Here is a 21,250-nt window from a genome sequence, read left to right as displayed (position 1 = left end):
TTTGAACCATTTTGTAAGCTCCGGCGATCCTGCTGGCCAATATAGGGTTTGGCAACGATGAAGATAAGCAGTAGAAAGCTTCGCCGTGTGCAGGTGGGCATTATCTTGCTGAAATGTAAGCCCAGGGTGGCTCACCATGAAGGTCAATAAAACGGGACCTATAATTTGGTCGGCACACCGCCGCGCTGTAAGCACGTCGCAGATGACAACCAAAGGTATCCTGCTATGAAATGAAATGGCACCTCGTCACTCCTGGCTGTCGTGCCGTATGGCGATAGTTAGGCTGGTATCTCTTGGTATCCCACCGCTGTCTGGGCATCTCAAGACACTCCTTCGCTGGTCATCGGAGCTCAGTTCAAAGTGGGACTCATTACTGAAGACAATTCTACTCCATCCAGTGTGATTCCAGGTCGAATGAGCACGCCACCACTGCAAACGGCTTGTTGGTGTGCAGAAGTCAATCGTAGTCGTCGCAAGTGGCTCAGCCCCCTTTCTGTGAGGTGCCTATTAATAGTCGTTGCTGTCACTGAAGCTCCAGTCGGATCAGTAATAATGATGAGTCTGGGACTGTGAGTGCCTCTCACGCGATTACTCGGCCCTCACGTTCTGTCGTCTCTCTAGGCCGACCGATTTCTTCCTGATGCTGTCTTCGGCCGTCGTTCACCCATTCCCATCGTCTGTAATGGCATTGTTCCCATTCAACCGTCGAGCGATTCGCCAATTACTTCAACCGGCTTCTTTCAGCCCAACTGCACGTTTTCTCTCAAGTGCTGACATCTGCATATATTGTTCACGCGGCTGTCTGCGAGGCTTAGTTACTGTCCTACTCAGGACACGGAATGAATCTCGTAAAAACTTCATGCTCTGGTATCGACATACCCTCTGTTTACTGTCCCTGTTAGCTGCGCTGTGAAATTGCGCTGCAGCGTCAAACACTCATCCAACGGCCGCCAAAGTTAACGATTTCGCATTTTCCGTCTGTACCGGTTTGGGCATCATTTTATGACGAATTTGCATAACTTCTTCGTACTGGAGATGTTGTATTTTCACATCGCCACATCTCGTCACATAAAACACTGATTTGAGTAATGAAAGAGACGAAGAACCATTTATTTGCCAATGTATAACATTTAACCACGCATTGTAATGATGTATTTTGTCGATTTACAGGGAGAAATGAATCCAGCGCTACTGACGCGCCAAAGAAACTATAGACTAATTCAGCGCGCATGTAAATACATCGATATTAAAGACAGACTCTGAAGACATTTGAATATTACAAAAAACAAGCGCGCAACCCATCGTCCACCGCCGGACGGTATCAGTCTCTTTTTATCTTCTGTGTAATATGGACGCACCATTACATAGGCGTCATTATAAGATTTGTAATTGGTTTGAATCTATTGAGAAATGCTGTCATTTTGTTGTATGTGAGACTCCTATGTGTGAAAAACACGGAGTGGTTAATGAATGGATATTTCTACGTGAATTATAAACTTTTATGCATAATGACAGGTTACAGATAGATTATGGTAAGGCAGAGATTTAGGAACCAGGTTTTAAATTGTAAGACATTTCCAGGAGCAGATGTGAACTCTGGCCACAATCTATTAGTTATGAACTGTAGATTAAAACTGAAGAAACTGCAAAAAGGTGGGAATTTGAGGAGATGGGACCTGGATAAACTGACTAAACCAGAGGTTGTACAGAGTTTCAGGGAGAGTATAAGGGAACAATTGACAGGTATGGGGGAGAGAAATACAGTAGAAGAAGAATGGGTAGCTTTGAGGGATGAAGTAGTGAAGGCAGTACAGGATAAAGTAGGTAAAAAGAAGAGGGCTACTAGAAATCCTTGGGTAACAGAGGAAATATTGAACTTCATTGATGAAAGGAGAAAATATAAAAATACAGTAAATGAAGCAGGCAAAAAGGAATACAAACGTCTAAAAATGAGATCGACAGGAAGTGCAAAATGGCTAAGCAGGGATGGCTAGAGGACAAATGTAAGGATGTAGAGGGTTATCTCACCAGGGGTAAGATAGATACTGCCTACAGGAAAATTAGAGAGACCTTTGGAGAAAAGAGAACCACTTGTATGACCCAGTTCTAAGCAAAGAAGGGAAAGCAGAAAGGTGGAAGGAGTATATAGAGGGTCTATACAAGAGCGATGTACTTGAGGACAATACTATGGAAATGGAAGAGGATGTAGATGAAGATGAAATGGAAGATATGATACTGCGTGAAGAGTTTGACAGAGCACTGAAAGAGCTGAGTCGAAACAAGGCCCCGGGAGTAGACAACATTCCATTACAACTACTGACAGCCTTGGAAAGTGAGTCCTGACAAAACTCTACTATCTGGTGAGCAAAGTATATGAGAGAGGCGGAATACCTCAGACTTCAAGAAGAATATAATAATTCCAATCCCAAAGAAAGTAGGTGTTGACAGATGCGAAAATTACCGAACTATCAGTTTAATAAGTCACGGCTGCAAAATACTAACGCGAATTCTTTACAGACGAATGGAAAAACTAGTAGAAACCAACCTCGGGGAAGATCAGTTTGGATTTCGTAGAAATATTGGAACACGTGAGGCAATACTGATCCTACGACTTATCTCAGAAGAAAGATTAAGGAAAGGCAAACCTACGTTTCTAGCAGTTGTAGATTTAGAGAAAGCTTTTGACAATGTTGACTGAAATACTCTCTTTCAAATTCAGGAGGTGGCAGGGGTAAAATACAGGGAGCGAAAGGCTATTTACAATTGGTACAGAAACCAGATGGCAGTTATAAGAGTCGAGGGACACGAGAGGGAAGCAGTGGTTGGGAAGGGAGTGAGACAGGGCTGTAGCCTCTCCCCGGTGTTATTCAATCTGTGTACTGAGCAAGCAGTGAAGAAAACAAAAGAAAAATTCGGAGTAGGTATTAAAATCCATGGAGAAGAAATAAAAACTTTGAGGTTCGCCGATGACATTGTAATTCTGTCAGAGACAGCAAAGGACTTGGAAGAGCAGTTGAACGGAATGGATAGATTCTTGAAAGTAGGATATAAGATGAACATCAACGAAATCAAAACGAGGATAATGGAATGTAGTCGAATTAAGCCTGGTAATGCTGAGGGAATTAGAGTAGGAAATGAGACACTTAAAGTAGTAAAGGAGTTTTGCTATTTGGGGAGCAAAATAACTGATGATTGTCGAAGTAGAGAGGATATAAAATGTAGACTGGCAATGGCAAGGAAAGCGTTTCTGAAGAAGAGAAATTTGTTAACATCGAGTATAGATTTAAGTGTCAGGAAGTCGTTTCTGAAAGTATTTGTATGGAGTGTAGCCATGTATGGAAGTGAAATATGGACGATAAATAGTTTGGACAAGAAGAGAATAGAAGCTTTTGAAATGTGGTGCTACAGAAGAATGCTGAAGATTAGATTGGTACATCACATAGCTAATGAGGAGGTATTGAATAGAATTGGGGAGAAGAGATGTTTGTGGCACAACTTATCAAGAAGAAGGTATCGGTTGGTAGGACATGTTCTGAGGCATCAAGGGATCACCAGTTTAGTATTGGAGGGCAGCGTTGAGGGTAAAAGTCGTAGAGGGAGACCAAGAGATGAATACACTAAGCAGATTCAGAAGGATGTAGGTTGCAGTAGTTACTGGGAGATGAAGAAGCTTGCACAGGATAGAGTAGCATGGAGTGCTGCATCAAACCAGTCACAGGGCTGAAGACCACAACGACAACGTGGATATAACAAACCACTCAGGCTCTGTCATTGTTACTGACGCAAGTGTCAACGTGTTATATGCGTTTTAAATCCAGGCTCCTAATTATAGTGTCAATTACTCTAAATTTGTGTTTGCTTTGGTAGTTGTACCACCTTAATCTCCGACGTGTCATTGTGTGGACAGAACAGTCGAGGCCTACGTTAACATATTAGCTATATTCCCCCCTTGTAATATTCAAACTCAGTTTTAAACTAGCCCTTGGTACATTTTCAGTGCGATTGACGTCCGGAAATATCTTAGCAAACTTCACCTCTCAAATCACACATCGCTCGCACAAAGCTTCGTTGTTCCGCAATGGTCCGCGGCACTTTCTACACGGGAAAGGGAGCCACGCAAGTATATGTTGCTTCCCCTTACCAATCTGATGTTTGATAATTTTTATGTGTGCAAGAGCGAACGTCGTGAGCCAACCACATCTGACTTTTAAACAATCTGCATTACAACACCAAATTGCAATCAATCATGATATTTTAATAACAAATGTCTAATAATATTTTCTAACATCAGATAGCGCATGGTTTTTTATCTATTCGTGTGCATTTCAACTGAGGTGGAATCTTGGAACTAGCCCAAAATTTGCCTAAACGCGGGCAGAAAACCATCTAAAACCCACATTCATGCTGGCCGGTGTACCAGCCTATGGTTGTTAATCCGCTGCACGCATTCGATTCGGATCTGACGCATTTCTCTGTCTTGCAAGCTAGCACGCTGCGTGTTACGCTATACGAGAAGGTCATTACACATAGTTAACACATATAATTAATATTTTTTCAATTGGAGTCTACATCTACATCTACATTTATACTCCGCAAGCCACCCAACAGTGTGTGGCGGAGAGCACTTTACGTGCCACTGTCATTACCTCCCTTTCCTGTTCCAGTCCCATATGGTTCGCGGGAAGAACGACTGCCGGAAAGCCTCCGTGCGCGCTCGAGTCTCTCTAATTTTACATTCGTGATCTCTTCGGCAGGTATAAGTAGGGGGAAGCAATATATTCGATACCTCATCCAGAAACGCACCCTCTCAAAACCTGGACAGCAAGCTACACCGCGATGCAGAGCGCCTCTCTTGCAGAGTCTGCCACTTGAGTTTGCTAAACATCTCCGTAACGCTATTACGCTTACCAAATAACCCTGTGACGAAACGCGCCGCTCTTCTTTGGATCTTCTCTGTCTCCTCCGTCAACCCGATCTGGTACGGATCCCGCACTGATGAGCAATACTCAAGTATAGGTCGAACGAGTGTTTTGTAAGCCACCTCCTTTGTTGATGGACTACATTTTCTAAGGACATTTTCTAAGGACTCTCCCAATGAATCTTAACCTGGTACCCGCCTTACCAACAATTAATTTTATATGATTATTCCACTTCAAATAGTTCCGCACGCACACTCCCAGATAATTTACAGAAGTAACTGCTATCAGTGTTTCTTCCGCTATCATATAATCATACAATAAAGGATCCTTCTTTCTAAGTACTCGCAATACATTACAATTGTCTTTGTTAAGGGTCAGTTGCCACTCCCTGCACCAAGTGCCTATCCGCTGCAGCCCTTCCTGCATTTCGCTGCAATTTTCTAATGCTGCAACTTCCCTGTATACTACAGCGTCATCCGCGAAAAGCCGCATGGAACTTCCGACACTATCTACTAGGTCATTTATATATATATTGTGAAAAGCAATGGTCCCATAACACTCCCCTGTGGCACGCCAGAGGTTACTTTAACGTCTGTAGACGTCTCTCCATTGAGAACAACATGCTGTGTTCTGTTTGCTAAAAACTCTTCAATCCAGCCACACAGCTGGTCTCATATTCCGTAGGCTCTTACTTCGTTTATCAGGCGACAGTGCGGAACTGTATCGAACGCCTTCCGGAAGTCAAGGAAAATGGCATCTACCTGGGAGCCTGTATCTAATATTTTCTGGGTCTCATGAACAAGTAAAGCGAGTTGGGTTTCACACGATCGCTGTTTCCGGAATCCATGTTGATTCCTACAGAGTAGATTCTGGGTTTCCAGAAACGACATGATACGCGAGCAAAAAACATGTTCTAAAATTGTACAACAGATCGACGTCAGAGATATAGGTCTATAGTTTTGCGCATCTGCTCGACGACCCTTCTTGAATACTGGGACTACCTGCGCTCTTTTCCAATCATTTGGAACCTTCCGTTCCTCTAGAGACTTGCGGTACACGGCTGTTAGAAGGGGGGCAAGTTCTTTCGCGTACTCTGTGTAGAATCGAATTGGTATCCCGTTAGGTCCATCACCATTTGCATAAGCTCATCAAAACGTGGGACTTAACAATAAAATTCTTCATTACAGGCTCTTCTCCTTTTTTGTAATTAAATCTCGCAAACTGTTACTTGGCCGACTTCTGATCCATAACAGTTGTTGCATTATCCGCCAAGCGCTGGAGGGCAGAGAATAAGACGGAGCGACGGGATGGGTGGAGAGCGGTAGATACATCACTCAGTCAAAATATGAGGATGCTGACCACCGACCTCAAGGAATCTCTCTGTACATGCGGACACAACGACGCGTACCACAGCCAGCGGTCAGTACTCACAGATACGTTACAACAGTGAAACGACCGAACTGCTGCGCTCCTTAGTACTCATCGTTATCATCTTCATCGTTATTATCATAGCTCTGCCCTAAAGTAGGTCTTCACTTGCAGCTGTCAATGCAGACCCATCATTTGCTACCCCCTTCGTTTTGTCATAATTTTTTTTTCTATCATTATGCTATCCATCAATTGGTATCTTCTGCAATATCTTTCTTCTTCCTCCATTCACCGTTCCTTCCGTAGCGTCCATCAGTAAACAGTCTCTTCACATCCAATGTCGAAGCCAAATGTTCCAATGTGTGTGAAATCTTATGGGACTTAACCGCTAAGGTCATCAGTCCCTAAGCTTACACACTACTTAACCTAAATTATCCTAAGGACAAACACACACACCCATGCCCGAGGGAGGACTCGAACCTCCGCCGGGACCAGCAGCACAGTCCATGACTGCAGCGCCTGAGACCGCTCGGCTAATCCCGCGCAGTGCCGAAGCCAACTGTGTTTCCTCTTCCTGATTACCTAAGTAATAAGGATTAGCAATTTATCTCCCGGTTATCACACAAGATCTCTCATTAACTGTCGTTCAACAAATTATAAATCGGAGACATTAAGTCTGTTTACGGAATTTATTTGTCCTCGAAATCTTACCTCACCCTCTCGTTCACCGCGGATCATTTCAAGCAAATCCTTCACTTCAGCTTCTATTTCAGCTTCCAGTTGTTTAGAACGACGTCCAAAGCCGAAATCGCGCAGATACCGAAGGCTAAAGCGGCGTTGTTCCTTCCACAGTTCTCCATCTACGAAGAACACTCCTGTAAAAGTACAGACGAGACTATTTTCACACTTTTTTGTAACTACATTAACAACCAAAACATTATGACCACAGTCCACCGCGAAACTGAATGTCAGTTAGTTAGCTAGTTACGTGTTTCATTCATCAGTCTCACGGAAACCGTTATGATGTGGGACGTATCAAGTGCATTTTTTTTTACCTACCCCATTCCCTTAAATGGCACAAAATGCCTATATCATACCTATAGATTTATTTATTCTTATTCAAGAATTCATCTATGGTATAGAAGGAGTTGTCAAGGAGATATGATTTCAATTTATTTTTGAAACTATTATTGCTGTCTGTCAGACATTTTATTTCATCTGGTAATTTATCGAAAAGTTTTACAGCAGCAGCATAAAGATAGGTTAAGTAGAGGATAGTGTACGTCTTTCTTTCTTCTGGCATTATAACCATGAATGTCACTGTTGTTTTTAAACTGTTGTTGAGAATAAATTACATTGCTGAGTAAACGTACTATGAGGTTGTTGTAAGTATTCCTAACCATTTCAGCAAATGCCTACAAGATGTGTGACTATGAGGCCCACACATTATTCAAATCACTTTCTTTTGAGCAGTGATTACTTTGTGCCTAAGCGTTGAGTTAAATCAAAACATTATTCTGCATGACATCAGAGAGTGAAAGTATGCAAAGTATGTTAGCTTGCTAATTTCTATATCCTCAAAATTAGAAATTATTCTGATTGCAAAAGTTACTGAACCTAGTCGCTTTAGGATATCCAAAATATGAATTTTCCGATTAAGATTCTCATCTATATGTACACCCAAAAACTTAGTGTGCTCTATCCTGGCTACTGACTTCTGTTGAAGTGTTAGATTTATTGAAGGAACAATACTCCTTGCAGTTGAAAACTGTTTGGTGATACATTTAATAATTTTTTTGGGGTAACAATGTTCAAAAAGGGATATAAATTTATCAAGAAATGTGTTCAAAAAATGGTTCAAATGGCTCTGAGCACTATGGTACTTAACATCTATGGTCATCAGTCCCCTAGAACTTAGAACTACTTAAACCTAACTAACCTAAGGACGTCACACAACACCCAGTCATCACGAGGCAGAGAAAATCCCTGACCCCGCTGGGAATCGAACCGGGGAACCCGGGCGCGGGAAGCGAGAACGCTACCGCACGACCACGAGCTGCGGACAAGAAATGTGTTACATTTATCATTAGCATTTGGCCTATTATATACAGCTCCCCAATTAACATTCCTTGAACTTTCTCTGAAGTGCTTTGTAGATACAGGGTTGATCAGCCTTACACGTTTACTTAAAGGTTTCTGAACTGCACACCCTGCTAGGTTTTGTAGGTTAATCAATTGTACACCATGGTCTGCTAGTCCATTTATCACAGGGAAGGCATGTGTTAGCTTTACATCCTCTTGCTGTACAAATGCGTTATCTATCAGAGTACTACTGTCTTGACCTATACATGTAGGGAAGTTGATCACTGATTCTAAGTTACACATCTAGTTCACTTTTACTGTCAGAATTGCTTAGAAAGTTTACGTTGAAATCACCACAGATTAATAACTTCTTCTTTTTGTCTGACAGACAGCATAATAGGGAATCAAACTATTTTATAGATAGCACCCAATCTCCTAATGGGGATCTGTACACTGCTGCTAATATCAACACTGCATTATCCAGCTGTAGTCCACATGCACAAACTTAAAAATGCTGATCGACACAAAATTTACTTACTTCTACAGTTTTGTATTTATACAATTGTTTTGTGTAAATGGTAACTCGCTAGATCTGCAAGTGTAAGATGCTAAATTATACCCATTTATACTGTCACTTTCAATCCCCACAGTTACATAGTGTTCAGACAGACAAATTATGTCAATCCAATTCTTATTTTTTAAATAATCGAAACACATCTTCTTTCTTTTGTATTCTCTCTGATATTTTGATGAAGTAAATTGATACTACCCTTAGCTTTATCCCTGTTTAGTACATATGAAGCTTCTTTTATTCCATTTTTCTTTATTGTTGTCTGTCTGGACTTTGGCTTTAACCTAAAAGCCTGTCTTCCTGGTTCCATTAACCACAGGGATCATCTCTTGTGTGACTGTGGCCCCTCCTTACATTATCTGTGGCATGGTGGCGTCGCGGCTACGTGACGCGGCAAGGAAAATATATTTAACGGAGCAGAGGCGAATGGGGATCATTCTAGTAACCATATGGACCTCAGGAGGGGAAATCCACTGACATGAGGGACTTTGACAAACGGGAGTATGTTATGATCCGGCCCCTGAGAAAGAGCACCTAGGGAACAGCAAAGATAGTAGGCTGTTCACAAGCTACTGTTGTGAGTGTCTGTGGAAAGTGGATGAAGGACTCGTGCTGTTCTACCGATGTACAGCCGAGGAAGCTAACCGCGAGTAAGTGACAAGATTTTGGGTGTCCACACATCATCAGAGATCGTGGAGCATAGAGGCTTCCTCGCTCTGTAAAGCTGGACAGGCAGCTATCTGAGGAAAATCTGACGGCAAACTACAGTACTAGCGCACGCCCCAGTGTTTCAGCTCACACCGTTCATTGTACACTGTTGAACATGGAGCTCCACATCAGACGACTCATATGTGTTCCCAAAACGACCCAACGACATCGTCGATTGCAGTTCCATTGGACACGGGATCGTCGAAATTGGACAGTCGATCAATGCAAACGTTCTGCCTGGCCTGACGAGGCACGTTTCTTGTCATTCCAGGTCGAAAGTGGTGTTCGGATTCGCCATCATTCAGGCGAACGGCTGTTCTAAACATAAACCCATTCATGGGCGTGGCCAGATGGGGCAATATTACGCGTATTCTTTGCTGGACGTTCGCCTGCGCTAGTAATCGAAGGCACCATGAAAGGTGTGGACTACGAGAAAATTATTGCGGATCACCTTTATGCCTTTCTGCTTGTCTTCCTCAGCGGTGGTAGTACCCTATTGCAGGATAACAAGCCGTAACCCTGCAACAGTGACTTCAGAAGCATGATAAGGAACTCACGTAGAGGTTTGGCCACCAAAATTGTCTGATCTCAACCCGATATAACACATCTGACACGCTTGGCTGTAATTATGGTACGGTAGAGAAAAATGGTTAGATTTTCGAATGCGAAAAAATTAATGGAAAACAGATCTATGGTGGAAAACACTAGTTCCAATTTTTGCCACCAGATGCAAATCTGGCGCTGTACAGCATCCCTTCTACTTTTCTGGTGCTCCTACTGAACAAACTGTGTACGCGGCGGTTAATAAGAAAATCAGCATTATGACTTTCTCATTTGTTTGACCTTTTCTGCCCATGTGCTACTCCTAATCCATTTTACTATGAAAACATTGGTATACATCTTTCTTGCATTCACAGCACCAGATTTGCACCTGGTGAAAAAAATAGGAATTATTTTTTTAGAGTAAATAGATTCTACATTAATGCATTAGAATATATACCAAGTTTTTCTGCCATCCGATAATTACACCCCACATTGGATCGCTCCAAGTAGCTGCACTTTAATTACAACCACCCGAAACCTTCGGGAACCAAATGGCTCTGAGCACTATGGGACTTAACATCTATGATCATCAGTCCCCTAGAACTTAGAACTACTTAAACCTAACTAACCTAAGGACATCACACAATACCCAGTCATCACGAGGCAGAGAAAATCTCTGACCCCGCCGGGAATCGAACCCGGGCGTGGGAAGCGAGAACGCTACCGCACGACCACGAGCTGCGGACTTCGGGAACCTACCAAGGAGTTGTCGAATGCGTGCCACGTAGAATCGCTGCTGTATTTTGATCCAAAGGTGAGCCAGCTGACGGACTAAAATGCTGTTAAGCACGTGGTTATAATTTTTTGACATCAGTGTACAAATTAAAATGTAAAAGTTCAAAAAATGTTCAAATCTGTGTGAAATCTTATGGGACTTAACTGCTAAGGTCATCATTCCCTAAGCTTACACGCTACTTAAGCTAAATTATCCTAAGGACAAACACACACACCCATGCCCGAGGGAGGACACGAACCTCCGCCGGGACCAGCCGCACAGCCCATGACTGCAGCCCCTTAGACCGCTCGGCTAATCCTGCGTGGCGATGTACAAGTGCAACCAATAAGTTCCGACACGTGATTCGATGTAACAATTAATTTAGGGTGAATGTCTTGCAGAAATTAATTTATAAACGTAATCGTTTCACCCACTGTTCGTTTCGTATTCTCTGTGAATCACTTTGATTTATACGCAGTGTAGAGGGCAGCGAAACCTACCGAGATCCTTGCCGTAGGCCCGGTCCCTGATGGCGACGTTGCTGGCGCGCCCCTGTAAGTGTGGGTTGGCCAGCACCTCCTTGACCGCGTCGTAGTCGCAAGCCACCACGGTCGGGTACGGCCCGAAGTAGAAGCCGAGCAGCTTGGTGTGGTAGCGCCGCGCCATGGCGTCCAGCGCCCGATACGGGAACTTGAAGTTTTCCAGACGAAGCTGCAGGTAATTTCCCCATACTGGTAGTCGCCACGCTGGACCTGAAGAAGAAGATATCAGTGAGTGTTGTTAGCCTTAATTGTCATTTCCTAACACAGGACTGAGGGAAGACAGGTGGTTGTACGTCAGTCTGCAATTTCCGAGCGGTTAAGAGAAAATGCAGAAACACAACCTTCCAGTGAAGGTGGGTTGATTGCTTGTATCAGCGCCAACCTCCGTCACAGAGCAGCTACGAGAGGCCCGGATTTTGGGATTCGTTAGGATGCTCGCAGCAGGATACTCAAGGATGTCAGAGGTCTGATTAACGCTATTAATTGCTATCAGACTAACTACTGCACTGATGGCTAATTTAAACATTAGAAAAAGCAAAAGATACAACTGATTGCACAACGAAAGTCTGTCTTAGTGGTGAGAGCTAACAGAAATAGTAGTCACTAACTGTTCTGTAAAGTACGAACCATGAGAGTGGCTCTCCAAGTGAGAAAAACAGACTTATCGGGGCTTAATCGAGGCTGTCGGTGAGCGACACGAGTTGGCTCACCAATCCACGGGCACTTTACAGGCTTCATCCAATCTAATGACTGGCCTCTGGCCAACCATATTCAGATTCCTCCCCTTCTCCTGAACGGTAGGTAGGGATATTTCCGCTGTTTACATTAACAAACTGCAAGTTTGGCACGTGTGACGCAATGAAGCTAAACCACTGGGGAGGGGAAGTCACAACAGCGTCAGTAACGGCTCAAATGTTAAGAGGGCAGCTCGGACGTCGGAAGGGTTGGGCGTGATTGTAAAGAGAGCGAATGATATAAGAGCGCTGCAGAAATATTGAGACACGTAACACTTTTAGACAGAATAGGCTACTGAAAGCATGAAGTAGGAGTTGCTGTTAAATAAGGAAATTCTCGAACAAGTTTTGTGGTATAAAAGTGGTGCACAGAGCGAAATAATGTGGTGCATATAGTGGTACGGAGGTATGATAGCAGTTGGTGCGATAAACAACAAATTGGAGACTATAAGTGATAACCCAAAATAAATAATTATAGGCCTATTATTTCTTTTAATCAGCTGCACTCGAAATAACTTCGAGGAAAAGTAGATGTACTCAAACTGACCTCGCTATCATCGTAAAGGTAACACAGAGCATATTATGTGCATTTGTTGAGGAGTATACCTTTAAAATACTCGGAATTTCAGTGACCAGAATTGTGTACACGTAGCAGATTCTTTCAATAGCACTGCATAACGAACAGGTGACGTCATATGAGCAAAAGATACAAAAATCTGTTCCTCAAATAAACGGTTACAATTAACATTTAAAAAGTCATAGTCAGATTAATAAAGTAACCTCACGTTGTAACTGGCACCCGATGACAGGACAAATAAATCCCAGGACATTATAAATCTTTCAGAACAAAATTTTCACTTTGCAGTGGAGTGTGCACTGTTTTGAAACTTTCCGGCAGATTGTGAAATGTTCCTTTCGTCTGCCTTCGAAGCTTCCGTGGCGCCCAGGAAATCACTCTTAGGTTTGCACTCTTGGCTACGCGTGGCACGTGAGTTAAATTACGCTATTTACTACACCACTGATTTAGTCTTAAACTTCATTGCAGACCCAGATTAGTCATGTGCTCTGGTAGACTACGAAATCAATCAAAAGAAGGGTCGCTAGCATCCATTTGACCTACGAAACAAGGTCACTCTTCTCATTACTCCAATATCCATGATCAAAGTCCTCTAGCAATACAACTACATTGAAAGACTCCATGGTTCTACTACTGTATTGGATTATGTTCACCGAATAAAGTCCCTGTATTGGCTCCAAACAACCTCCACCAATAACCTCTACATAAAAAGGCAAGAATATACTTAACTGCCAATAACGGGAAAAAACACAGAAATCCTTCACTCTCAAATTTCCAGGGAAACGTGTATAATTTACTAGATGTATCTAGCCATCCATGAATCACTGTGGCTCAGTCTGGTTAAATGTATCTCCTCTCCACAGCCTCTGTTCATCTCCGCCTCCATCTCTCTTTGTCCATCTCACCTCTCTTGGTACTTTTGGTACTTCACCTCCTCCTCCCCTCCCACCTCCCCCTCTCTCTGTCCATCTTCTCTTCCCCCTCTCTCTGTCCATCTCCTCCAGTCAGCTCCTCCTTCCCGCTTTCTGTGTCAGTTTCTTCCCACCCCCCTCTCCATCCCCTCTTCCCCCTCTCTCTCTGACCTTGAGCCTTGTTTATTGTTATAGCAAATTCAGTTTCTGAGTCCGAATGCGTAATACAGTACTGTTTAAAATTTGAAGTAAACCGGCCAAGAACTTTTCGATGATTTTTGCAAAACGTTTAATAGAGTACCGAGTAAAATTTTTTAATAAATCGGTCAAGCAGTTTTCGAGATTTTTGGCAACAAATCATCCCCTTTATATACTACATGCATATTTATATATTATTAAATACATAGCCTATTGTCTGTCTTAAAGTTCGTTAGGGTATCGTGTAAAATTTTTGTATATCTGTCAAGAACGTTTCGAGATTTCGTACTATATACTATATGTTTGTTTACGTATTATATATATTTATAAAATAGGTGTATAAAAACACGCACGTATCTGAAAGCAGCGTTTTATCAAAATTTCACGTCAATCGACCGACTGATTTTCGGGTTTCGCGACCACAAACATACGCAGGCTGAATTTTTAAATATAGAGATTGACTTTTATTAAGCCTTGCAAAGTCTGGCTCATTCACTGAAACACTATAATTCAGCTAGCTTGCTGGCTCTGCCTACCTGGCACATGCACGCTGACTTGAAGACAACACCCACCAAGAAAACCGGAGTATACCCAAACAGAATTCCATGCTGATACATGTGAACACACTTTCATTAATGTAGAATATCCGTACTGGAAAAATCAAGTTCCTTGACCACCAACTACTGATATCAGAAAAGTACATTAGAACACTTCCTTCATCCCAGAGCACACGGCACCAGCTACACCCACGAGGCACGTCAGCCGACTCCTCGACTGCAAGAAGTCTCAACCGCACCAAGAAATGGTTTAACATTTAGGCCTTCTAGCCAGTCATAGTGAGGAGAAAAATCTATGCTTTTTTGTTGACCATTTCCTGCTGCCGCTCATAGTTCTACTGTAAGGTGCTGCTTCCTGCCAGGCCTTTCAGAACTTCCTCTACAGAGAGATTGGAAAACACCGGCCACCATGAGTAGCTTACTTGCCCTTAAAATCAGCCTAGCTGCCCGGACCACTACCCAGTTAGGAGGATTAGCGAAGACTAGGCCGTTATCTCCAGTTAGGAAAAAACCTCCTTCCCTCTGCAACCAGAAACTGGCCGTGGCGAGCACAATAGCGCGAATACTAGCTCAGGCGTGGTCAGCAAATGATGCGTAATAACATCAAACAGTAAGTTAAACATTATTATGTCAGGCCACGTAACTTTTATTGAATGCTACACTACACTTCTAAGTGACACACGTACATGAGACTATTTCTCAACATAGTCGCCAAGTCTCTGAAGACAACGGTCGGAAGGTTCTGCCAATCATTCAGTTCCTCGACAACAGAAATCCGCTCCCCGATCACGGAGCCATTCGAGAACCACTTTGTGAACATCCTCATCTTCGGAAAATCCGCGACTGCTGCGAATGAGTTCCTCGATTGCCTGGGCCTTGTCGCCTGTGGTCAATGTCGTCTGTGACCTAGCTCCAAACACATGTGTGCCGTCTCGCTCAAATTGTTGACACCTTTTTACTACGACTAAATGCGATATTGCATTTAGTCTATTTCTCGCCAGTTCCTCACCGCATTTCAGTATGCAATTTAGACGTTTTGCCCACAAGAATAGTACTGTACCGCGTACTTAAACTATGGAATATGATTCGAGTTGCCACACGACTTCAGTCCCACGCTGTGATGCATCTTATAACTGAAACCTAGCAGAACCGTGTCCTCAGGAAACCCAAAACACACACTCTCTTGTTACTACGCGCCACTTTTGTTGTGTGATAGTCTTAGTTTGGGAGGACATCCGTAATTCACTTTCTGAAGTCCCCTCGTACCAGTCGGACTGTGATTAGACTTCGGAACCATGTCTTTTGTAAACAATTCTCGTACTATCTGAGCTACCCAGATTGTCATAACTTTACTACTGCCTTCCAACCACACCGCAGGTCTCCTGCATGCCTTGCTGCACAAGCGCTCATGGGAGAAAGGATACCAGCGAAACCCCTAGGCTACGGCAAAGTCTGCTGTTTTCTTTTCTCAAAGTGTTGTTAGTGTAGCAAGGTGTGCATGAAAGCTCTGAGGAATTTTGAAACTACGGAAGAGTTTCTAGCAAAACCAGAAGCTTAGTAGCCCGGCAATGAGTCAGACTCAGTCGGTAACAGATCTGTCCCGCGAGAGACACGGCTCTGAGTTTGAGACCCAGTGTAGGACAACGTCATAAGGTGTCAAGAACTTTGTGAGTAAAATCTTATTTAACTTTAATGTGGTCTTATTAAAAGAACAGTCATTGAACTTGAATCAGTTTTAAAATGTATCTATGTAGTACTGGGGACTAGTTATAAGAACAGGCTACCTGAACGGTTAGTAGCATTAGAACTGTGGAGGATAGGTGTAGAGAATGGTTAAAAGAGCCAGGAAACGGCTGTGAGGTGTACCTAACGCTCAGAGTGCATTTATTCTTTCAAAAATATTATCACTGTTAAGTCACAGCACGTAAGCAGCTGTAGTATTCAGAAATAGAGCGCAAGGATTGAAACTGTCCACTGTCCACAATGTAAGCTTGCTGTGTCATAGAGAGGTACGCATTTTATAAAAATATGTTCCGCCTGTCCGTGAATCTAAAGAAGCTATTAAACAATACAGGGCCGGTCGCGGTGGTCTCGCGTTTCTAGGCGCAAAGTCCGGAACCGCGCGACTGCTACGATCGCAGGTTCGAATCCTGCCTCTGGCATGGATGTGTATGATGTCCTTAGGTTAGTTAGGTTTAAGTAGTTCTAAGTTCTAGGGGACTGATGACCACAGATGTTAAGTCCCATAGTGCTCAGAGCCATTTGAACCATTTTTGAAACAATACAGGAATATTGGAAACATGCAAAGTATGTGTCACTGTTGACTGTTTCATTGGTTTCATACAGAATGGAAAATTCCAAAATGTATGTGTGCATATTGTTTCAATCTGAATATAAGTTACATATACAGGACATCCCTTCTAAGAGTCGTTAGGCGCATTTTCTCTGCAGTTTCAGCAGCTTTTTGCAATTTCATTTTTGCAGTGCTTAACTGGAGTCAGTGTTATTGACAAGGGATTTCAGATCGATTCCGTATTTCTGGATTTCCGGAAGGCTTTTGACACTGTACCACACAAGCGACTCGTAGTGAAATTGCGTGCTTATGGAATATCGTCTCAGTTATGTGACTGGATTTGTGATTTCCTGTCAGAGATGTCACAGTTCGTAGTAATTGACGGAAAGTCATAGATTGTCACAGAAGTGATTTCTGGCGTTCCCCAAGGTAGTGTTATAGGCCCTTTGCTGTTCCTTATTTATATAAACGATTTGGGAGACAATCTGAGTAGACGTCTTCAGTTGTTTGCAGATGACGCTGTCGTTTGTCGACTACTAAAGTCATCAGAAGATCAAAACAAACTACAAAACGATTTAGAAGAAATATCGGAATGATGCCAAAAGTGGCAGTTGACCCTAAACAACGAAAAGTGTGAGGTCATCCACATGATTGCTAAAAGGAACTCGTTAAACTTCGGTTACACGATAGATCAGTCTAATCTAAAAGCCGTAACTTCAACTAAATACTTAGTTATTACAAATACGAACAACTTAAATTGCAAGGAACACATAGCAAATATTGTGGGGAAGGCTAACCAAAGACTGCGTTTTATTGGCAAGACACTTAGAAAATGTAACAGACCTACTAAGGAGACTGCCTACACTACGCTTCTCCGTCCTCTTTTAGAATACTGCTGCGCGGTGTGGGATCTTTACCAGATAGGACTGACGGCGTATATCGAAAAAGTTCAAAGAAAGGCAGCACGTTTTGTATTACCGCGAAATATGGGAGAGAGTGTCACTGAAATGATACAGGATTTCGGCTGGACATCATTAAAATAAAAGCGTTTTTCGTTACTAATCTTCCACGAAATTCCAATCACCAACTTTCTTCTCCGAATGCGAAAATATTTTGTTGACACCGACGCACATAGGGAGAAACGGTCACCACGATAAAATAAGGGAAATCAGGGATCGTACGGAAAGACATAGATGTTCATTCTTTCTGCTCGATATACGAGATTGGAATAATAGAGAATTGTGAAGGTGGTTCGATTAACCCTCTGCCAGACACTTAAATGTGATTTGCAGACTATCCATGTAAATGTAGATGTAGAAGTATTGCTAATGTGACGCCTAACGCCGACGAAAAGTGTGGGTCTGCATCCCGTTACAAACAAATTCAGTTTTAAAGCGGAACTTTACGTGTCCATTCCATTGAGTGGTTCCAAATTAGTCTAGTGCGCTATTCGTTTTCTCGTTATGTGTCAACGGGGACAGTAAAACACGAAGCATAGCCAGTATTCCAGCACCGCCCTGGCCCGCGCTTACTGCTACCGCCTTGCAGCAGCGCTGCACAGTCGCAAGATTATGCGACGAGCAGTATTTCTCTGGTCAGACTCCAGCTACTCGTTGCAGGAACGAAACTGCAAATATCGGCCAAAGCATCAGATAAAATGCAGCTGATTGCTCGTAGCAGGGACACTTGGTATATATAAGATAACAGTATAGGATGTTTTGAAATTCCCGTTGCACACTTCTGGGACGTAATATCTTAAATGGGAACCCGTGTGCGGAAACGTACAGTTCCCGTTTTACAACGGTTTCAATTCAGATCTGTAACTCATCCGCTTCTGCTTAAAGATTTGTTCAGATGTTGTTCAGTTGTGTGTGAAATCTTATGGGACTTAACTGCTAAGGTCATCAGTCCCTAAGCTTACACACTACTTAACCTAAATTATCCTAAGGACAAACACACACACCCATGCCCGAGGGAGGACACGAACCTCCACCGGGACCAGAAGCACAGTCCTTGACTGCAGCGCCTGAGACCGCTCGGCTAATCCCGCGCGGCTAAAAATTTGTATTAGGTTCAAATGGTTCAAATGGCTCTGATCACTATGGGACTTAACATCTGAACATCAGTCCCCTAGAACTTAGAACTACTTAAACCTAACTAACCTAAAGACATCACACACATCCATGCCCGAGGCAGGATTCGAACCTGCGACCGTAGCAGCCCCGCGGTTCCGGACTGAAGCGCCTAGAACCGCACGGTCACTACGGCCGGCCTACCTTGTTACATTGTATCTACAAAACATGTTCTGGTATGCACTCTCCATCCCACCTGGTGCCTCTTCAGTTCCTAGTGCAGTGGCCAGAACACGTTCCAGCAGATCTCCCACTGTCTCCACAGGAGTCTCTAAATTAAACTTCGCCTACAACCCGACAATAAGCAGTCCTTAGGACGTATTACACGTCATCCTATCTACCCTATTGCATACCAGGATAAACAACTCAAACTTTCCACTTTCCCTCAGCAGACGTGGACGCGTTAAACATCTGAACTGAAACAATGTAACAATGGAAACGCCACGTTTCTGGACAAGGGCTCCTGTTCAAAATACCATGCTCTCACTCCCCTCTACAAGCCCTGAAAAACTGTAACGGGCCGGCCACTGGGGACGAGCGGTTCTAGGCACTTCAGTCCGGAACCGCGCTGCTGCTACGGTCGCAGGTTTGAATCCTGCCTCGGGCATGGATGTGTGTGATGTCCTTAGGTTAGTTAGGTTTAAGTAGTTCTAAGTTGTAGGGGACTGATGACCTCACATGTTAAGTCCCATATTGCTCAGAGCCATTTGAACCATTTCTGATTGTAAAGGGAATTTCCAAACGCCTTGCATAATTGCCAACATGTAAACGTACCGTCACTAAGGAAATGTGTTGCTTCTCCGAAAATTCCACTCTACAACAATATATGTCGAACATGTTCAATAGAATCTGTAATTAATTAATTATCTGACACAAACGGTAGAAAACTCGCTATATGAAATTTCTTGAATCATGTTCTTCTGCATCTGTACCACACTTCACAAGCCACCATACCGTGCATCTCGGAGAGTACCTTGTACAAATCATAGGTATTTCCATTCCTGTTCCACTCTCAAACAGAACGAAGAAAGACGACTATATGCTTCCGTACGAGTCCTGCCTGCTCGTCGCATATACTGGTTCTGTAGACTCTCTCTGCAGTATTTCGAGGAAAAAATGTCGTCTTCCCTCCAGGAATTCTCATCTGAGTTTCCGTAGTATTCCAGTAATATTCACGACTTTATTAAACCTATCTGTAATAAATTTAGCCCACATGCTTCTGAATTTGTTCAAGGTTTTTCTTTAACCCGACCTGGTGGGGATTTCAGTCACTCTAGCGGTATTGAAGAATGGACCATACTAGTATTCCGTAGGCGGTCTCCTTTTAGATCAGCTACACTTACATAAAATCCTCCCAGTAAACCGAAGTCGATATTTCGCCTTTCCTATTATCACCCTTACATGCTCATCCCATTCCATGTCGCTTTTCAGCGTTACGCCTAGATATTTAATCTATGAGAGTGTGTCAAGCAGCACACCACGAACATTGCTCTCGAACATTACAGGGATACTTTGCCTATTCATCTACATTAACCTACATTTTTCCAGAGTTAGAGGAAGCTGACGTTAATCACACCAAAGAGAAATTAACAAAAAGCTGCAGATTGATTCTCACCCTATGCGACAAATCGTTTATGTATGGTATATGAAGAACAACAGAGATAGGATGTCGCCAATTACGTATTTGGGAACCAGTCATACTCGTGTTATTTCGATTTTCAGGTCTTCACGCATGGCGAACCGTTGAACGAGTGACAGCATGAGCCAATTCGTGAGAGAATTGTAAAAGGTTATCTTTTCAACAGATTCCTTGAGATTGCAGAGAAACATTGCACTTGGGTGCGTTCTCCTCTTGCATTCACTCACCTGGCGGAAAGTTGGCAGGCTTGGAGTACTCGGCCCACAAGAGGCTCAGGAAAAGTCCCAGCGCCAGCGCTGCCAACACCAAGGCGAAGAGTACCATTTTGACTCTCCAGCTTGTAGCGGCGATGTGCTCTTATTGAGAGTAGTCGCGCGCGAGATAGCTCCCCACCATCTCGCTTACATACGTAACGCACAGCAACCGCGCCCTCCACAACTGACTCGTGACGTATGTGCAGAACCTCTTAAATACGAGAGGTGTACCACTTTGACTAATGCAGAACTTTTCACAAGCCATGAAACTGGGTAAGTTCTTCAGAAACTGGATGCGCCCCCTTTTTCGCCATTTTGTGGGCGGAGACGTAGTCGGGGTCGGCTTGTGAAGTCTCATCGAAATTAAATTTCGACTGCGTAGCTTCACAATTTAGAAGAAATTAAAAGTATTTCGCCGGGAACGGACGTCCTGTTCTTGTTGCTGTA

General features: G+C 43.2%; 1 protein-coding gene across 1 annotated transcript in view; it reads right to left on the bottom strand.

Moving 5' to 3' along the window:
* Positions 1–20,895, bottom strand: part of LOC126190964 (probable cytochrome P450 304a1) — a 134,499-nt gene extending 113,604 nt beyond the window's left edge. Inside the window, exons 1-3 of the mRNA XM_049931626.1 lie at positions 20,777–20,895; positions 11,467–11,718; positions 6,999–7,162 (exon numbers count right to left, since the gene is read on the bottom strand). Of these exons, the coding sequence (XP_049787583.1) occupies positions 6,999–7,162; positions 11,467–11,718; positions 20,777–20,873 (513 nt within the window). The 5' untranslated portion in view covers positions 20,874–20,895. The remainder of the gene's footprint in view (positions 1–6,998; positions 7,163–11,466; positions 11,719–20,776) is intronic.
* Between the last annotated feature and the right edge of the window lie 355 nt (positions 20,896–21,250).

The sequence above is a fragment of the Schistocerca cancellata genome, chromosome 6, assembly GCF_023864275.1.
Source record: "Schistocerca cancellata isolate TAMUIC-IGC-003103 chromosome 6, iqSchCanc2.1, whole genome shotgun sequence".
NCBI classification, from domain to species: domain Eukaryota; kingdom Metazoa; phylum Arthropoda; class Insecta; order Orthoptera; family Acrididae; genus Schistocerca; species Schistocerca cancellata.
This window is presented reverse-complemented; position numbering and strand designations above follow the sequence as displayed.